General features: G+C 32.4%; 1 protein-coding gene across 5 annotated transcripts in view; it reads left to right on the plus strand.

The window, feature by feature from the left end:
* The window catches only part of Dys (Dystrophin), a 455,408-nt gene that overhangs the window by 101,658 nt on the left and 332,339 nt on the right, over positions 1-21,411 (plus strand). For all 5 annotated transcript variants that reach the window (XM_085190316.1, XM_085190313.1, XM_085190314.1 and 2 more), the window contains 3 exons: positions 6,920-7,008; positions 12,866-12,964; positions 17,942-18,047. In XM_085190316.1, the coding sequence (XP_085046442.1) occupies positions 6,920-7,008; positions 12,866-12,964; positions 17,942-18,047 (294 nt within the window). The remainder of the gene's footprint in view (positions 1-6,919; positions 7,009-12,865; positions 12,965-17,941; positions 18,048-21,411) is intronic.

A 21,411-nucleotide genomic window follows, 5' to 3' on the forward strand; every position in this document is an offset into this window, starting at 1 on the left:
GTAGCGTGAAAAAAACAAAATTTAGCTTATACTGAGAACTTAAATATTATCTGATAAAAATAACTTGGACTCAGTGTACCTTTATCCCATGAACGGCTCCAGCATCAGTATTTTATCGGCTAGCTGGTAGTTCGTGTAATTTGCATTAAGAGATGGGACGTTTGAGATATTGTCAACTCAACTATTTAATGTTGTTTGAGCTGAACTTAAACTTAAAAGCGAAATAATTTCTGTAAATAACTTTTAGACGTGAAAGATTGAGGCTGACATCGTATGTGTTTTAATATAATATTATTTTCTTCAAAATGTAATTTATATGAAGAGTTCATTTGGTTGAATGCCCTAATCTCAGGAACTATTAAGTTATATTTCGAATTTAAAAATCTTTTTTTATATTGGATTATCCATTCATCAAATTTCGAATATCACCCATTGTATTGCCAGAGTTACCCACGCTACCTAGAATGTGTCATGACTCATGACACGTATGTCATAATTATTAACTCTGTGATATATTTATGCCATAACCCGTGGTTATATTATATACATTTTTTTACTCTACTTATTCTCTACATTGTTCTTTGAATATTCAAATTTGAAGTTTTTCCGCAAAAGAATTTTAATTAAGCTCCCAAATACAAGACAAAGGAATGCGTAATAAGACGACCTACTATATAAATATGATAAAAAAAGTTTCATATGATATTGAAATTGTTTGAAGAATGTACTTTTTTAATAATTTAGGGATGATCTTATGACATAGTTAATGTTATGTATACTTAGCAGTGAGAATCTAGTGACGCAACACTCTTTTTTCACTTTCTTAATTCGTTGAGAGAAATTTGTCTAAGTTTAAAGCCTGGCTTTGAGTTTATCTGCTCAATATCCGTCCAGAATTCGGAGGAAAGTAGGTAATGGAACTGTTACAGGACTGGGTTACCAGGTCCACTCTGCCTACCCTGCTTCACGAAAACAAATATAATAAAAAATGTAAACATAAAAGGTTTAAACACTCAAAAGATCGATTGAAACACGTTACCAAGTACTATGGGTAGGCACCTATAGTAATACACCTCTACAGTCACTGGTTCTGAGATAGGGGTGTGAAGCGACCTGATTCCAGAACGACTGATGCGTGATAGAGACATTCACAGCTTATGAGTATAAAGTGAACACCCGAAATAATTTATTTGACAAATTATGGAGGTTATGTTAGAGGGTTGATGGGTTCGATTTTCGTTTGGGGGTATGTGCTATTTTATTTTCCTGCTTTGGTGTAAATTGTTGTGTTTCGCCACTTAGCGCATGTAGAAGTTGGTAAGTGCCTTAACTTTAGGTTCCCTCTGTTTATCCAATTATATAATGACACACTATATTATAAGTATAGTGGGAAGCTAATAAAAAATAATAAAATAAAATAACCGTAATGTTTTCGATTCGCACAAGAGAAAATTGAAAATGGAAACTTAGTGTCTTAACACTCCGTTTCTATTAAAGCAATTCCGTGTTCCATTTTTTGCCAAATTCTGGCCACATTATGTGTTAGGCGGAATTAACGTCGGACTTTTCCATTCCACCAGAGCGAAGAAAATGAAAATATTAAACAGCTCCTCCAGCGGGAATCGAATCAACAACCCTTCACGTTTACAGTCACACGCTCGTACCCATGGGCCCTAAATTGACATTTAATATATTTTTTTATTAAGTAAAAATACCAACAAACCCCCATAGCAGTAAAACGTGATAATGCCTTACAATTTGGCTTATCTGACGATTCCACTGAATGGAACTTGCCAAACTTTGCTTATTTTCACCTCAGATTAAGTTCTATACTACGCCAACTGATGGAGCAAGCAGAATTGTACTTTATTCATATGAGATTAGTGTCTCTATTCTTATAATATTATTGTGTTGTTCTAAACTTTCCTTAGTATATGCTTGTTATTCATAAGAATACAAGAAGTTTGTTGGAATATCGTTTTTTTTTATAAAGTGGTTGAAAAGAAGCTAGTGTTTAAATTCTCCATCCTCCATTTGCTCTAATATTTAAGACTTTTTTTAGCTTTTCGCTTTATCCAGCATAACAGAGAGAACTAGTGTTATGAATCTTCCTCCAGTATTTCTTCCCCAATTTTTGAGACATTCTTAATTTGTTTTCATGTTGTTTGGCGTAACTCAACGCCGCGTTTTGTCTTGTTAACAGAGCTCGAGTGGAAATCGATCGATATATCGATATTCTTATAATATTAATTGCATTAAATAATTTCTATCTAAAGGAGGGAAACAAAAGTATGTTAATTTAAAACATACCACTATAGAGAATTGAATCTAGTACTATCACACATACAGTTCAAAATTTGGTTTGATAATTATTTATCATTTATATGAAAATGAACTTTATCATTATAATTTTAAAGTATATTTTCCTCCATATCAATATTAAAAGTAATAACCAAATGTATCCCGCACACCTTTTTAATGAGATACGTGACTGTAAGGAGTTCGGTGTCAGTTCGAACATTTCTAATTTCGACTTTCTTTCTATTATTTGTATTACTAAATATATTCCTGGTATTCTGTTTTTAGATTTCTGGTGATTTTTTCCTGGTGTCTATCGTTTGGTATATCCTAACATTAGGTTCCCTCTGCCTACCCAACATATAAAGCGCAAAGCTTGTGTTACTGAGTGACTGACAGACAACGCATAGAAGAAATTTGCCATATAATTCATACTGAAGCCAGCCCTGGCGCAGTTGCACAAAGTAAACGCGACTAGTTGTGGGTTCGATCCCCACGCGAGGGAATGAAATATTTATTTACGTCGCTCTGGTGCCGAGGCAAAGGCAATTCAGTTTTGCCACTCAGCACGCAATGCCTCTAGAATTCGGCGGAATGTAGAGAACGGAGTGTCTGAACTCTAGGTTCACTCTGCTTACCCTGTCGTGTGCAGGATACAGCGTGAAGCTGATTTGATTTTTTTAAAATAGTTGGAAACGAGAAACAATTGATAGTTTACGTCTTAAAGTATATTTTATTTTTTTAATAAAAATATGACAGAAGTAATATTTTAAAAGAGCAACTGTTGATTTTCTTGTCGTCTCCTCCCAGCGGAACTTCCTTCCGAACCGACGTCAGCTTTCTGTCGTACTTGGAATATTCTCCATTTTATTTTGATTTACCATTTGAATTTTCTCTTGAGATTCATTTAAGTAAAACTATTAAAAAAATATATAAAAAAAAAACGTAATTCCACACAAAAAACAAGATACATAATCCATTAATTATAGGCCAATAATAAATAATAGATATCACGTCTATTTAAACTATGAACTAATATTGAATGGAAATCCCTTCTTTACCTTGGATTTGATCCCACTATCATATTAATTTAAAAATAACTGGAATATGCCGATACTGTGCACTAAGGCTTTCTATCGTGTATCTATTCTAGTCGTGTTTAAACAAGCCGTAGCTGTTATAATCCAAATCTTTACTTAGTAGGATATGAGCATTGAGGTCATCAAGTAAATGTGTCTGTAAACGCGGCTGTTGCGGGTTCGATTTCCACTCGGAGAATCGAGATATTTTCATTTACGCTCTTTGGTAACGAGTTCCACCACTTAACGCACAATGTCTCAAAAATTAAAAATAAAAGAAAAAATGTTTGCCTGATTTCCGAGACATCGCATGCTGTATGGCGGAACTTAACGCCGCGCTTTGTCGTGCTACCCGAGCGAGGTAATGAAAATAATTAATTCCCTCGAGTGGGAATCGAATCCGCAAAGCTACGCCAGGACTGCCTTAAAAAAAAAAGATTTTATAATTATCAGAATGTAAGTAAGATATAATGTCTATTGTTATACAAATACAAACGCATAAATGCTTAGATTTGTCCTTTGTTTATCACCATCGTACGAAAGAATAAAGTGGATATTCTGTAATAATATTTTTTAAATTGAGCTTCGCCTCAATTCACATTGCCTTGAAAAAAGGACGAAAAGTGGGAAACGGAGTGTTTTCACACTGGGTTCCTTCTGCTTACTCTGTAAAATAAATCAACTTCACGCTGTATTCCACACACAGAAGAGTTGTTAGAGGGAACCTACTGTAAAGACATTCTGTGCTATTCCCCATTTTTCGCCGAAGACGGGAGGCATTGCGAAGCTAAAAAATCTTTTTATAAAAAAAATCAAAAATTTTAACATTTTCATAAAACTATAGAATAAAGATTGAAAGCATAACTAAAACAATATTATATGAAAATTTAAATCCTACAATCCCATCCACCATACTACAAATACCTAATAATCCTGAAAGGGTTGGAAACATCCTTCATTTAGAAGCTTTGGGGGAGATAGTAGGGGATGTAGATTATGCGTTAATAGCCTTAACTCTCTGTTAAATACTTGTGTACTGGCTTAACTGAGTGTCTTATTTACTTTCTATTATAGATTTTATATATAAACTAGCGGACGCGCGCAGCTTCGCTTGCTTACTTAGGAGGGAATTCTAATAAACCATGAAACATGTGTTCAATGAAATATTTTTAAGTCTAAATTTCTAATTTTATAAAAATCGGTGGCGATTTAAAGATTCCATATAAACATTTCCATACAAACTTTCAACCCCTTATTTGCACCCTTAGGGGGTGAATTCTAGAAAACCATGAAACACATGTTTAATTAAATATTTTTAAGAGTCTAAATTTCTAATTTTTAAAAAATCGGTGGCGATTTAAGAATTTGTCCATACAAACTTTCAACCCCTTATTTGCACCCTTAGGGGGTGAATTCTAGAAAACCATGAAACACATGTTTAATTAAATATTTTTAAGAGTCTAAATTTCTAATTTCTAAAAAATCGGTGGCGATTTAAGAATTTGTCCATACAAAATTTCAACCCCTTATTTGCACCTTTAGGGGTTGAATTCTAGAAAACCATGAAACATGTGTTCAATTAAATACTTTTAAGAGTCTGAATTTCAAATTTTATAAAAATAGGTGCCGATTAAAAAAATCGATACAAACTTTCAACCCCTTATTTGCACCCTTAGCGGGAGAATTCTAGAAAACTATGAAACACGTATTCAATTAAATACTTTTAAAAATGTAAATTTTAAATTTTATAAAAATCGGTGCCGATTTAAATTTTTTTCCATACAAACTTACAACCCCTATTTCACCCCTTTAGGGTTATAATTTTTTAAAATCCCTTCTTAGTGGATGTCCAGATTACGAAAGTAAACATCCGTCCAAATTTCACGTTTCTACCATCAGCGGGTACGGCTGTGCGTGCGTCTTACCTCAGTCAGTGAGGACAAGTCCTTTTATATATATAGATTTGATAGAAATTATGTCATATAAGACAAAGAAAAAGAAAAATGAGTCCTTAAAATATGGGAGGAGGAATGTGGGAAACAGATTGTTTTAATTTTGGTTCCCTCTGTCTTCATAAGCTGAATAAAAACAGACTCGTATTGGAAGTCAGACTCAACCACCGAGGGTTCCTTGTCAATTTGTAGGTCAATAGGAAGTATAATTTATAAAAGATGACAAACTTAAGTTTATATAAGATTGTAATTGTTTATATCTGTTATATAAAGAAGTAAATTCTAATTTTCGTATTTCTTTCCTTTCTTTGTATTGAAAAGTGATACTATAAATGCCTAATTTTCCGATAAAGTTCCGATACCCAATAAATAGATTAAAAATATTTTTTTTACGCTTTGAACCTGCAACCACTACTTTCAAATGCATTAAACTGCACTACAAAAACGAGTGTATTTAAAACCCACAAGCCAGCGTGACATAATCTAGTTAGACGCGTTATCCGTACGTAAACGAATTGGCCTTATTTTCTCATATTGTGGTATAAAATATACGATAATATTTATAAATATGGTTGAAAATATTTTAAAATTTATATTTATAATATAATTATCGGGAAATTATATTCATATTTATATTTAGCATTTATGGGTTGGATGTTTCTTTTTTTTTACTACACCCTGTATTCTGCACGTAGCAGGGTAGGGAGAGAGAATCTGAGATAGGTTACCAGGTTCCCTTTGCGTTTTAAGAAATTTCGTTTTCCATTAAGACACTCCTGTTTCTCACTTTCCATCGAATTCTTTAGACGTAGCGGGTTGAGTAGCGGAACTCAAGGCATCGCTTTGCCTTGTAACCAGAGCGAGGAAATAAAAATATCAAATATTTCTCCCGAATAGGAATCGAATTCACAAACGTCGTGTATATATTTCTTTATATACATAGATTCTTGTAGGTAAATATATTTTTTTAACTCCCAATATATCCCAATAAAGCAGCTGCTTCAAGAAATAACTTCTTTTCTTTTTAAATAGATTTACCTTATAGGGTATCACCAACTCCCAAGTTCACGAGTAATTGTGTTAACAACTTTTGGCTTCCTTTTGCTTATTTTTAGACTCGCTTTAGAAGTTACGATTGTAAGTCAAAGTATGGAGAATTCAAAGTAAAAGAGCAGCTTCACGCTTTTACCCATATTGTAGTGTAGGTAAAGGGAAACTGGTGTTAAAACACTCTGTTCCCCATATTCGGATCAACATTGCAAATTGGTGACGGATTTCATCGTTGCATTTTGTCTTTTTATTACGAGGGAACGAAAACGATAAATACCTCGAGAGGGAATAGAATCCCCAACCGTCGCGTTACAGTCATACCTTTGTGGCACTGCACCACGACGGCCTAAACTTAATTTACTTTTATATGAGTATGATTCTAAAATATATATAATCGGGTACGGAGTTTCTTAGCACTAGGTTCCCTCTGCCTAACCTGCTGGGTGCGGGAAACAGCGTGAAGCTGATTTGATTTTTGATTTCTTGTTATGAAATATTACAATTTTAAATATAACTAATATAAACCCAATGTTGTTCCAGAGTGGGGCGCGCGGGTGAGATCGCGGCGTCGCTCGTCGCAGAGCTCGCCCGCCGCGCTGCTGGCGCACTTCGACACCAGTGTATTGCAGGTATGGTGGTATATCACTTATAGTAAGATCGACGAGTCTTGGCCCAAGGGCACAAAATATGACTGTAAACGCGATAGGTTGTGGGTTCGATTCCCACTCCCAAGAAATGAATAGTATCTCTTTTACTTTTGATTATTTTCTTTTCGAATTAACAAGGCGTAAAAGATCAGAAATTAAAACTTCTGAATGATGATTCCTCGGCCGTACTGTATTTTTTTTTTAATATGGTAAAAGAAAAATATCAAATAAAAATTTCAAATCACCTTAAGTTAAAAAAAATTCAAAGATATTTTTCTTATAGACTGGGATCCGACCGTTGAATCCTGCATAAACGAGTTTCCTTAATTAAACCTATATTAATGAATAATATATGATTAGTAGAACAGATTACACCTGGGTTGCCTGGAAGAATCCTGCCGCAATCACCTTTAATTACATTTTTTCGTAACTCGTTTTTGGAGAAAATTGCACCCATACGTTTTTTATATGAATCGCACATCATTTGAAAGATAATCGCTAATAATTTGAAAGAAAATAATTTAGTTGTTTTAAAAGGGTTATTTAAATTAATAAATAAATATTAGTATTTAGAAAATAGATTTTGCAAAGACTCAATATTATAGATTCATTATTTTACTTGAAAAATAAGGATGATTTCTTCTGCCCTATGATCTTTAAATAGTTTTCTGCGTGTACTTAATATGATTAAAATCATCATTTAACAGGTGAACAATTAGAATAAACATTGATTTTAAGATTGATCTTCTATTATATAATATTTTACTTAAAAACATAAGGCAGACCGCGCATTTCATCGTCTATTCTCATAGTCAAACGGAACCGGAATAAAATATTTCAAACGCTGGCAACCCCTGTTTGCGGCAGGAATTTTCCAGGCAACCCTGTTTTATAGAGTTCAGAAAAAAATAAGCTTTAATTTGATATATAATTAATTAAAAAAACACATGAGTGCAAATTATTAACATTTAGTGACAACTTTAAACCAGGCAACCCTAGACTTGTGGCAGACTGAGAGCTGGCAACCCTTAATTTTCCAATTCCTTATGCGATTATCTTTCAAATGATGTGCGATTCATACAAAAAACGTATGGGTGCAATTTTCTCCAAAAACGAGTTACGAAAAAATGTAATTAAAGGTGATTGCGGCAGGATTCTTCCAGGCAACCCAGGTGTAATCTGTTCTACTAATCATGTATTATTCATTAATATAGGTTTAATTAAGAAAACTCGTTTATGCAGGATTCAACGGCCGGATCTCAGGGTATTACCAAGTGTGGAAATTATTCCTAATTTTTATATTTTTAATGTATTTAACTATAATTTTTTTAAATAATATAATATGTAGGAACAAATCTAAACAACTAAATCTTTTATTTTTAACTAGACGCTGTTTATAGTATACTAGCGGACGCGCGCAGCTTCGCTTGCTTATTTAGAGGTGAATTCTACTAAACCATGAAACATGTGTCCAATGAAATATTTTTAAGAATTTAAATTTCAAATTAAAAAAAAAATCGGTAGATCGATTTAAAGATTTTTCCATACAAACTTTCAACCCCTAATTTGCACCCTTAGGGGGTGAATTCTATAAAACCATGAAACACATGTTCAATTAAATATTTTTAAGTCTAAATTTCAAATTTTATAAACATCGTTGGTGATTTGAAGATTTTCCCATACAAACTTTCAACCCCTTATTTACACCCTTATGGGGACAATTCTAGAAAACCACGAAATACGTGTTCAATTAAATACTTTTAAAAATTTAAATTTCAAATTTTATAAAAATCGGTGCCGATTTAAAAAGTTTTCCATACAAACTTTTAACCCCTATTTTACCCCTTTAGGGTTAAAATTTTTCAAAATCCCTTCTTAGTGGATGTCCAGATTACAAAAGTATACATCTGTCCAAATTTCACGTTTCTACCATTAGCGGTTACGGCTGTGCGTGCGTCTTACCTCAGTCAGTGAGGACAAGTCCTTTTATATATATAGATAACAGCTGTATAATAAAATAGTAAACGTTTATATCCAACACAGTCGCGATACTCCGTACTAATATCTTTCAGTACATTTGCTCTTTCCGCGCAGTTACACAGGGGGTTTGCGAAATATTAAATTTCCTGAAAATTCTATTCGGCTGTTACACGAAAATATGTGCTTAATGTGATACTTGACCATTCTTTCGTTTATAGAAGTCGTTTTTTTTTCTTAGGTTCACACTGTATCATTGTAGGCAGATAGGACCTGGGAACCTAATGTTAAGACAGTTCCGTTTCCCATTTTCTGCCGTATTCTCGAGTTACTGCGTGTTGAATGACGGAAATCGGAATTTAATTCCGTAAAAAAATTTTACGGAACGTAACTTTTATTTAAGTTCACCTTGTATTCCCCACTTTATTTCTTCCTTCTGACACCAAGGTAAAAACCCTGCGTTGAGTTCACCCACTTAATACGCAATGCCTTCAAAAATTCGGCGGAAAATGGGAAACGAAGTGTCTTAACACTAAGGTTCACCCTACAATATTGATGTTTAATCTTTTTTAGTTATAATTTCTCTAATAAAACACTGACTAATAGATATACAAACAATCTAAACACATTAGTTCGTTCCGGTCTGGCTAGACAGGCCTAAGTGTTTGCTTACATCACTCAACACATTGTGAGTACAGATCGAAAGAGAAAAATGTTGTGACGTGTCACTCCATTACTTTAGTTAGCTTTTTGTTAGTGTAAGAGACGTCATTCTCTATTTTTTGTAATTTTGTAAATTACAATATTATAACTAGTTGTCAAATAGTCTCGTTAGGGTAAAGTATAAAGTAGAAATAGTTCTAAAATCCTTTACTTATTAAAATGTTTAATATACTTTAATATTTATTAACATTAAAAATATTATTTAGACGTTTTCATGAATCGTAAAATGAGAAAATAGTAAAACAAGATTAGTTAGGTAATCAGGACTTAGCCGAGAGCTGTAAGGCTGAATACAAACTTGCAGTTGAAACGTTTTTATTGGTTTATTTAATAACGTAACGTTAACATATATTATAATCTATTAAGTTAATAACCTATTTCTTAGATCTGAGGCATTTTTCCGTACCAGTGATTTTACTCCATTCCTTACTTTCCGCTCAAATTTCAAGACATTGCGAGTGGCGGTACTCAGGATAGTATTGTGATATTCTTTGGCATTAAGCTCAATAGGTACCTGACTTACGATATAATAGACATTTGTATATAGTTTAAAATTTTTAATCAATTTTGCATAATGCTTACAAATTTCCGATTTAGAAAAGAGAAACTCTATTAAAAAATATTAGTTAAAGTAATATTGAAGACGTGTTATCAGATTTACAATTTAATTTCAAATTAATAAATTATAAACGCCTCGTATGAAGGTGACCTTACTAAAATTAATTCAATACAGACTTCAGTGAGCAAGACCTGTGCCTATTCAATTCCCCTTTGAGAGCGGATTTCTTAAGGAAATGTACTAGATTTATTCGCTTTTTACTCGAAATAAGTTTTAAACCATCCTCGTTCTATATAAAGCTCCTTGAAAAGCTTGACCTTAAAATGTTTCATTTTGAAAGCATACATTCCGTGATTCTATAAAATTTAACAAACTAATTTTACATTCTGTTCCCGTAAAAAAGTCCTCTCTTAGAATCTCCCCTAGAATCCCCAAAGAACTTACATGTCAAATTACAACATGAAAAATAAATAATTTTATAAAAATTTGAATCAAATGTACCTAATACGTTCGTTTACTATAAGATACTACAGAATGAAATTTGGATCCCCACCCCAGGTGAGATTCCCCACTCGAGGTAGTGAAATATTTATTTACGTTTAAATTTCCATTTCTTCGCTCTGGTGTCGAGGGAAAGCGTGGTGTTGATTTCTGCCATTCAACACGCAGTGCCTCCAGAATTCGGCAGAAAGTGGGGAACGGAGCGTCTTAACACTAGGTTCCCTCTGCCTACCCTGCTGTGTGCGGGATACAGCGTGAAGCTGATTTATTTATTTTTATCGAAGCACATCAATATTTCTAAATATATATACGAACATGTATAGGAAATCTCCCTACAAAGTCATTGTTAAAGCAACACTGAATCAATATGTTTTTAATCTGAATCACGTCGTCCAAATACCGTCAACCTTCACCCGGCGAAACCATTTTGTACTTACATTTACTTTGTAAACACACGTGAGTTTATTGTGTTTTTACCGGTTGACATTGTTGGTAAATATTTTTAGTATTTTATTAGTTATTTGTAGTATTGTTTAATGTTTTCTTGTTGTAAGACTGAAAGTAAAATATTCATATATATTTATGAACTGTGGAATTGAATGCACGCGTAGAAATGAATTATTTTATTTTTCTCAGCTTCACGCTGTATCCCGCAAACAGCAGGGAGGGCAGAGAGAACCTAGTGTTAAGACACTCCGTTCCCCACTTTCCGACGAATTCTAGAGGCAATGTGTGTTGAGTCTAGAAACCCAACGCAGCATTTTGCTTTGTTAACACAGAAAAGAAAAAAAAATTTCATTCCCTCGAGTAGGAATCAAGCTTAAAACCATCGCGTTTATATTGGCAACTTCTTATACTAAATTAACACATACACATAAAACAAGTATATCGAACCCATTACCCTCGCCATACTGACCATACGCTATACCCAATAATCACAAATCCCTATTCCCCACCCTTATATTTCACGTATACATATAGGCTTATAAATCAGTATTCAGAATGGTATCCTGGACTGGTTTACTGCGGCCCCGGATGACCGTCGGGAAGGTATCGACGACGCATGACGATATTGTTTCCCATATAATATTATTGAAACCCGATACATATTGAGTTTTTAGGGTTCCGTACTTGTTAAAGAAAAAAGGAACCCGTATAAGATCACCTTGTTGTCCGTCCGTCTGTTTGCCTATCTATCTATTAAGAAGATATCAAGTTGAAATTTCGAAAATTTCTTGGAAAATTTTTTGGCCATGATTTATTGAAGAACTCGTATTTCTAAATTTACTTTAAAAAAAGATATGGCCGTTTATATCGCAGAATACGCGTTGGTAGCCTCACATTAGGATCTATAGCTAGTCCAAAAAATCTGAAAACTATACATTTGTAGTTAAATCCTGAAAAATAGAAGCCTTAAATAGGGGACAAAATTTGGTATTAAAGCGGCTATTTTATGTGAGGTATCATATGAAAAATCTCTGGCTAAGTTTAGCTTCTATTTTAGAAAAAGTTCAAGACCTCCAATTTTTGTACGGAACCCTCGGTGGACGAGTCCGACTTGCACTTATCCACATTTTATATATCCTTTATTCTTAACCGAAAATACTTTTAGGCTATGGCCAAATAGTGTTTAGATTTTCTTCGATAAGATTGATCCATCAACTTGGTATGTTAGATTGGAAGGCTCGAAATTGGCTTAGGTTGACTTGTTTTGGTTTGAAATTTTAGATATCTTTTCTAAAGAATTTCTTTGTATATATTTTATAAATCTAATGCAATTTCACCAACTAACACTATTGAAATTTTATAAAAAAAATTACGTTATAAAGGAAAGCGATAAGGCTGTATCACATTACCTTAAACATTTCACTGCATCCGCGTTCAGAGTTTCTTCGGGGACTCAGAATGTGTCATACTCATTCACAACTCTTAGTTCCATTTGTACTACGAGGACGACTAGCGAAATTAAAATATATAAAAAAGTACTCTTCTATACGATTCTTTTATTTATTTATTTCTCTTTCTATTTTATTCATACATTTATTACTGTAAAGTTATATTTATTAATATTTATTCTAGATACGAGACTGGTTGTCCGTTGAAGTTGACATGTTGCGAGCTCAGCCGGTTGCCGTCGGCGATGTCGACGACATACTGCAACAGTTGGATAAGCAGAAGGTATTTATTTAATATTATTTTTATTTTTAGTTTTATATTCCGCATATAGTAGTGTAGGCAGACTGGACACTGGGAACTTAGTGTTGAGACACTTCCGTCTTCCACTTTCCGCGAAATTCTTGAGAGTTGCCTTGCTACCACGGGGACGGGACGGACTAATAATTTACGGAATTTATATTTTATTTCCATTTCTTCGTTCTAGTGTCGAAGTTGGTTTTAAAAAAAAGATTCTATATAATTGTGTTATAATAAATAATATACCACAATTATGAGCGGGCGAAGCCACACTTGGATCGCTAGTTATGTTATTAGGATATAGCTTATTTTAGTAAGTAAAAATCTAAAATGTAGGGAAGTGTACTTCAGTAGGGATCCCAAGATTGAGCGTCAGAAAAAACAAGATTAGCATTTTTTTACGTACAGAGGGAAGAACACGAACATACATACATAATATATATGTATATATAGCTGTGGGTGCAAATTTTATTATTCGGTCCACGATTATTATTTCACCCTTAGGGTGTTTGTCAATCGATTATAATTTTATGCGAATGAGTCCCTTAGAGCTGGTCCTAGTCGAGTGTCTGTCTGTCTCTATTTTTTTTATGCTTATTTATGTAAAAATATGAAAAGTTGTGTTATACGAGTATATATTTATTATTTATATACATTTTATAAATTTAATAGTTCATGTTGAGTTTATATAGTTAACAGGTTGAATGACAATCATTGTTACGGTTTATTAAAATTCAATATGTCATATTAAAAACTAATGGCCGTTCTTAACTTTGCTTGCGTGAAGTATAACACGTATATTCTCAGTCTTTTCTTCTCTACATTCTCCAAGTAACTTACATGCTATATTGCAGCGTTCTACGCCGCGTATTTTTGACATCAATGTCTTTAATTTAGTTCCTAATGGAAGTGGTTTTCGCTTCTTCGCTTATTCTACAAGGCTCGTTCTCTACGTCGCCCACCATTTCGTTCACATAAGATTTTCACTTAATACATTTTCCTTTTTGAGATTCAAAAATAGACAGCAGTTTGTTAATCATAAAGTGGAGAATTAAATGATAAAATATTATTCAATGAGTGAAATATGGAAAGATTTTTTTTTGTATATTAGAGGTATAATATAGTGAAATACTGAAATACTGCTTTAGTAAAAATAATTGAGCGTACTACGTACATACCATAGATGTAAAAATAAGATATATAAAAATTAAAGATCTGCAACATCTGATACACCCCAATAATAGTCATACATTTTTGGAAAACATATAAAAAAATTTACAAAGCGGGAATCGATCCCGCTCCACCCTACCAGCCACACGTTCTTAAAAACTTACAGCATACCATATTTAAAAAATAAAAAAGTCATGTTTTTATACTCCTTTGAAATCATTCCTCGTCACAAGCTACTGAAAGACTGCTTTTAGAAGTTAACCACCTTCTATATAGACTCGGTAGCTATGAACTACGCATGCGTCCAATTTAGTGATGTCAAAAGTCGATGTTTTTTGGTCTATAGTTTTATAAATGACTTAGATTTTATTTATATGTTTGTATTATTTTGAATTCATTACTAAAATGTATTGATGGAGTTAATTATTTTTTTCATTATCATAAATATATAAAGAAAAAAGATTATAAGATTCAAAAATAAAGCTGATTGTAACATGATTTTAAAAGAAACTTCCAAGCGTCGGGTTTCTAAAAATATACGGGATTAATCTGGTTAAATAATTTCATTTGAAATGTGTAATAATTGTGAAAATCAAATATCTAACTAAAATTATTTTCTCAAACTTTAGTCCATTTGAAAATAAATATTAAAAAATAATATAAACTTTAACTGTACAATTATATTATATACTGTTACCGAGTAATTTTGAAGATTGTAGCACAAAACCCATTTTTTTAAGCCTTATCCATAATGAAAACGGTTTAAATATTGGAAATGAGCACGATTTGAAAGTTAATACTTGAAATTACCTTTCAAGCTTAAAGATAATAAATATAAAATATGTTAAAATATGATAAAGATCATTTAATTTATTTCTTCAAATTATTTTTGTAATACTTTTATCTTTTATTAAAATTATAGTCATATATAATTATCTAAAGTAAACAGTACATCTCATTCAAATAATTAATTAATCCTTATATATAATAAAATCATGATATAAACTAATCAGGATCGTATATACGAGTACATATGTGCCCAAAAGATTAGCTCTTACTGTAAGCAAAATATATAATTATCGAGTCGATATTACGCTATCGACAAATAATACCGTCAACACTATAATTTCTTTTATTCACGCATGCGTATATGCCTCAAATATTAAAAGTAGAGGGGGTGGTTGCCTAGCAACCGCCGGCTAGCTACGTAGTATTAAGCGTAAAACGATTGTTATCAGTCCGGCTGTGGCCTTTGAATAAAATGGACGTATTGTTTTAAAGTTAATAATATTACAATTCTTTCAATTTTTAATAACTTCAGGATATATTTGCGATATTAGTTATTATTTTTAATATTATACTTTTCGTATATCTCTAAATAGGGACTATATCTTGTACAAATAATTTCATTATTTTTGTATTATCTTCAAATTGTATCTCATTCTTTACCGTACCTGCATTTAATTACTTAGTAATTATTAATATACAGAACTAATTACTAATAAAAAAATAATAATAACCTTTATCTTTTACAACCTATTCTGTAAGACACCGGGAGACAAGACAAGACGACACAAAAAATATATTTATTAGTATACACTCGATATATTGGAGTATTTAATATTTTCATTTCCTCGCTCTGGTAACGAATATGGGGAACGGAAGTGTCTTAATGGGATCGAAGTATCTTAACACTACGTTCCCACGTTTCTTTTGCCTATTTTGCTATGTACAAGATACAGCATGAATCCTAAAAAAACATAATAAAAAATAATATTAAAACACTAACAAATAGATATTCTATAGAACTTTTACCAAAGGAAGATTGTTAGTATTGATTGTAGAGACCTATAGAATTCCTTGAAACTATTCAAACGATTTGCTCTTCAACTAACTAAAGTAAATATTTAAGATACACTTGACGATCCTGTTTAAGAAATAAACAGTGTCCCTGGGTTACAGAAAAATAAATTAAATCAGCTTCACGCTGTATCTCGCACATAGCAGCGTAGGCAGAGGGAACCTGGTGTCAACACACTTCGTTCTCCACTTTCCGCTGAATATTTCATTGCGTGTTGAGTGGCGGAACTTAACTCTGGCTTTGAGCCAGAGCGAAGGAATGAAAATATTGATAAATTATTATTATTTCCTTTGAATGGGGATCGAACCCACAACCGTCGATTTACAGAGGCCTGGAAAGGCACTAGCACTGCTGTATCCAGCTCAATCGATTTATAAATTCTTTTCAGCTTTTCATAGAATTTTGTATAGAAAATTGTATTATAAAAGAACTAAGACTAACATAAAGAGGATTATAGCTTAGTAGTGTATTGCTGAATGGATTCCAAGTTGTTGATCTTTTCATATTGTTTGCGTATAGTAAAGGAGAGAGCTTTGGCCATTGTGGCGCAGTGAAATGGAGCTTGACGCGTTGGTTGCTAGTTCGATTCCGACTCGAGTAAATTATTGTAATTAAATTATTTCCATTTGTTCGCTTTATCAGACAAATTGTAGCGTTGTGGTCTGTAAATACGCAATATCTCGCTAAATTAGGAGTGTGAAAGTTGATAATAGGGTTCCCTCTGCCTTTCCAGCTATGCAGGATATTTTTCTATTATAGATAAAGAAAGTTTATTTTCATTGAAGCACATATTTAACACTGTTTAAAAAGGTTCAATTAAAATTAGTTAATTATTTCCATTTCAAACTAAATTAATTTTTATCTTCTACAAACTTGCCCCGTATTATATAATTTTATAAAAAAATAAAAATAAAAATATTATACAATTTTGTAAAAAAATATATATTTTTTATAAAATTTTATACTTAGTTTTAAATTAATATATTTTACATTTAACATTATAATTCGGGCTGAGCTTCATATATAAAAAATTTTGATAAAAACCAACAGTGAAAAAATGTATAACTCGTATTACCAAAAAGTTCTGGTCACTACCACTAGATGGATCTCATATTAAAAACAGACACTATACATATTGAAGTAATTTAATATTTTTTTATACATACTCATTTTTTTAAATTATTTGCTGCATGCATGCAGTTGCCTGCAGTAAATGTAATAGGTTGTGAGTTCGATTCTCACTCGAGGTAATAAGTATTTAACGGGAAAAGGTGACGGTGTTTTACTGGGAATGGAATGTCTGACAGACAGTATGTGTTAATTAGGTTCCCATGTTCCCCTAACTGCCTAAAAAGATGTTAACAAAAGACAATGTTATATCTTAAATCTTTTATTTTTTTCAATATATTACTTACTCGCTAAAACCATAAATAAAGAAACGATTCCAGAAGCGAATAATAAATGTTACTTTTAAATGGACAAAAACCTTTATATGACATAGATATGATAGCCGGGACGCTACCGTCTCCGGGACATCTAATTTGTACAGCTCCATCGATTGAATTATTTTACCCGGGACCAAGCGTTTATATCTTTTTAGCCCTTTATGGTTTCACGCTATATCCCGCATTTAGTAGGGATAGGCAGGGGAATACTAGTGTTAAAACACTCCGTGCCCCACTTACATTTTCTTTTAAAAGTGAGGGAATAAAAATAAATAGTTCCAAAGACATGCTTAGACTTTCGTTTATTTAGAATTATAAATTTTAAAAGAAATACTTACATATAAAATTTACTAGAAATTATAATTTTTACATATTAATATAAATATACATTTCATCTCGAAACATAGAAATTCTGATACAGCTGTTACAATTTTCATTTTATATTTATTGTAAATAAAAGTTTCTTAACAATTTTAACGTCTACAGGGTGTTTTGAAAGAGCTCGAGCAAAAGAAACCTCAATTAGATGAGTTGCTTCATACGGCTGAAAGTCTTAAAGGCACTGAGAATCGGCAACAGCTCCATGGCAAAGGTAAGTTTAATTATATTTTTTTATGTATATAGTGAATTAGTGGTTAAAAGTGTAAGGATGAATGTAATAGATTCGATTTTCTTTCAAAACGTAGATATTATTATTGGTTTATTTATAAAAGGGAATATTGAAGATTTTGTTAAAATACAAAACCTATCGTCTCCTTTTGTTATTTAATATCTTATTAATTCTTTGATTGCGTTAAAGATTTACATTATTCTGTTAATTTATTAGAAGAATATATAAGAAACACTTAGTTTTATTATGATTTCTTTTTTTACTATCACAGAATGGGACATTAAAACTTAACTTACGTCTAAAGGTACCATTACAATCCTTGTTCTAAGGACGATTGGGGCTATAAAATGTTCTAAGCTACCTGTTTTAGCCTATAAGTAAAGGACCAGTAGTATATGCAATTATAGCCTCTATTTCGATACTGATTAAGGTGAAATTAAAGTACAGGTTTCGAATAAGTAATGTTTAGTTTTCTAAGTGCATCCGGATTTTTATTTGGCATATGGTCATAAAATCGGCGTTAACATCTCAACACGTGTCTTTTAAGAAAATTACGATTTTATAGTATTTCTTCAGATATTTATTTTAGTTTCACATTATATTTCGTAGAATAGGCAGAAGATCTAGTGTTAAGACACTCCCTTGCCCATTTTCTCTTCAATATATTCATTATTCGAGGGGTTCTGATGTGATGAGTTGGACTTAATGGCACGCTTTGCCTTCTTGCAAGAGTGAATGAACCCTATCGATTTTAATAAAAAAATGTATAGAATCTAAGAAGCAAGAAGATAAGTTACTTCTTGGCGTGTCTGTTTGTACATACGTTCAAATCTATAATCTATATTCGAGTTTTACTTACATATAAGAAGTGGACGTGAAATATCCATTCCCTATTTCCCTTATATATTAGGCCGTAGCCGCTATTTTTAACCACCCACGTAAAAGAAGAGTATTATAAGTTTAACCTATCTGTGTATCTGTCTGTGGCACCGTAGCTCCTAAATGAATGAACCCATTTGAGTGCAGTTTCTTTTAATCGAAAGCCTTGTTCGTCGCGGTGATCCAAAGCTATGTTTTTAATACTGTTTACAGTGTTTTTTTGGAGTCGATAGTTTTTTTAAATTTTTTATTTAGTTTCTCGTGCTTTCATTAACTATCTCTATTAAGAATCGAATCTAGAACCCACTACCGCAATTAAATTTAAATAACTCGATTCTAATAATAGAATAACTGAATGAAATATTCCTATAAAACAAACTTCCACCTTCCGTTCTGTATCTCGTATTATCACAGCGTCCATTAATCTTTTTAAACGATTCAGAAATTAATTGTTACTGAATTCCCGTTGTTTTGGTCCCGTTATTCCGTTATTTTATTTTATTTATTTATTGATCCACCAACATTTGTTTACATCAATACATACAAAAAAGAAACATAGTACATGGAACTAAGACTAAATGTAACAAACACTTACAGGTAGATACATCTTGCTATAATAGACCGAAAATAAACTCCTAAGCGTAGAAAACAACACAAAACAAAAAAGAAAATTAAAAAAAAATGTTAAATTTAATATATTTTTAGCATGTTTGATTTTTGGTGTTCAATATTAATCGAATCTTGCTAGTTGAATCAGCATTAATGTCAAATAGGTCACTGTACTCGTTAACCAACTTGCAAAGTCTAGGAACAGGAGAGTTTGACCCAAACACTGTTTTCCGGGGTGGGGGATAAAGGAGGGTTATTATATTACGGGGAAACCTCGCTGGTACACGTATATTAAACTTATTGAGTAGCTGAGGGCAGTCAATTCCGTTGGTAAAAATTTTAGAGACAAAAAATATATCTAACCGCCTTCTACGTTCTTCTAAAGAAATCATTCGGAAGTGATTTAATTGCTGACAATAAGAAGGTAGTATCTTTTTTGAAATTCCGTTCGAGAATAATAGGTACCGTAAGAATCTTTTTTGTATTCGTTCTATTACTAGAGAATGGCTCGCAAAGTGAGGTCTCCATACTACTGAACAATATTCTAAGATGCTGCGAACAAGAGATGTGTACAGCAGTATCCGGACTCTGTTATCACGTAAACCTTTAATGTTCCTTAATACGAACCCGAGTAGTTTTGAGCCCCGGTTAACTATTTGTTCAATGTGAGGTACAAACGTTAATTTTTTATCAAATAATACACCCAGATCGCGGATTTGCTCAAGTTCTTTAATGTTATTTTGTGCAATACTATATTGAAATGAGATGACATTTCTTTTCCGAGAATACCGTACAAAAAAACACTTATTTGGATTGAGATCCATTTTATTGTGCCGACACCAATTGAGAAGTTCATCAAGATCTTTTTGAAGCATCATTGAATCTTGTACAGTGTCAATAACTTTACTCAATTTTAGGTCATCTGCGTACATAAAAGTTTTGGAAAATTTTATAGCATTAAGTATGTCGTTAACAAACATGGTGAACAAGATTGGACCCAGATGAGACCCCTGCGGAACACCTGACGTTGCTTTCCGAGAATTAGAGTGAAAGCCATTGACTACTACAGAGAATGTTATAAATTAAATTACAGAGAATGTTATAAATTAAATTATTGCTTTTTAATTGTATTTAAATTTTGTATTCTGGAACTTTCGGATTCCGTGCTCTTTTAAGATCTGAGTGTAAAGGCGACGATTGTGGATTCGATTCCCACTTGGATGAATAAATAATTTTAATTTTATCGTTCTGGTAGAAAGAAAAAGAATGTTCGTCAATTACCTCGCAATGTCTAAAAGTTAGGCGGAAATTTGTGGAACCAAATGTCTTAACATTAAGTTCGCTCTGCCTACCATATGACAAGTAAGCTATTTTTTTTCTTACAAAATGAAAGGAAACTGTAGTGAATTATCACCCTTTTTTAAATGTCTTTTCAAGCTGCATCCTACACATTACAGGATACACATAACTTTCATAAAGACACTTCCGTTCCACACTTTCCCTAGAAAAAATCAAAAGAGAGACTCGTCACTAAATTCTTTCAAATATAAGTAAACCACCACCATCACCGACTTTGTACAAACTAAACTACATATAAGTAATATGTAAAGCTCAAGAGTTCCAACTTAATTCCTCCACATAAACATTAAAAGCCCTCCCTACGAATAAATAAACCGTCTAATGACGTTCATATAAAAGCCACTTATTTTATCTCCCTCATTATGGGATACCTTGCTATAATACTTCAACGGCCTTTCTTTCATACGAGATATCATTATATACTAAATAATGATATAAATTATTATATAAAGTTTATCAAATACCTACGAGTATATCCTACAGGAAGTTAATAAGATAG

Source organism: Heliconius melpomene, chromosome 9 (assembly GCF_056956725.1).
Source record: "Heliconius melpomene rosina isolate 202511_hmr_F chromosome 9, ASM5695672v1, whole genome shotgun sequence".
NCBI classification, from domain to species: Eukaryota; Metazoa; Arthropoda; class Insecta; order Lepidoptera; family Nymphalidae; genus Heliconius; species Heliconius melpomene.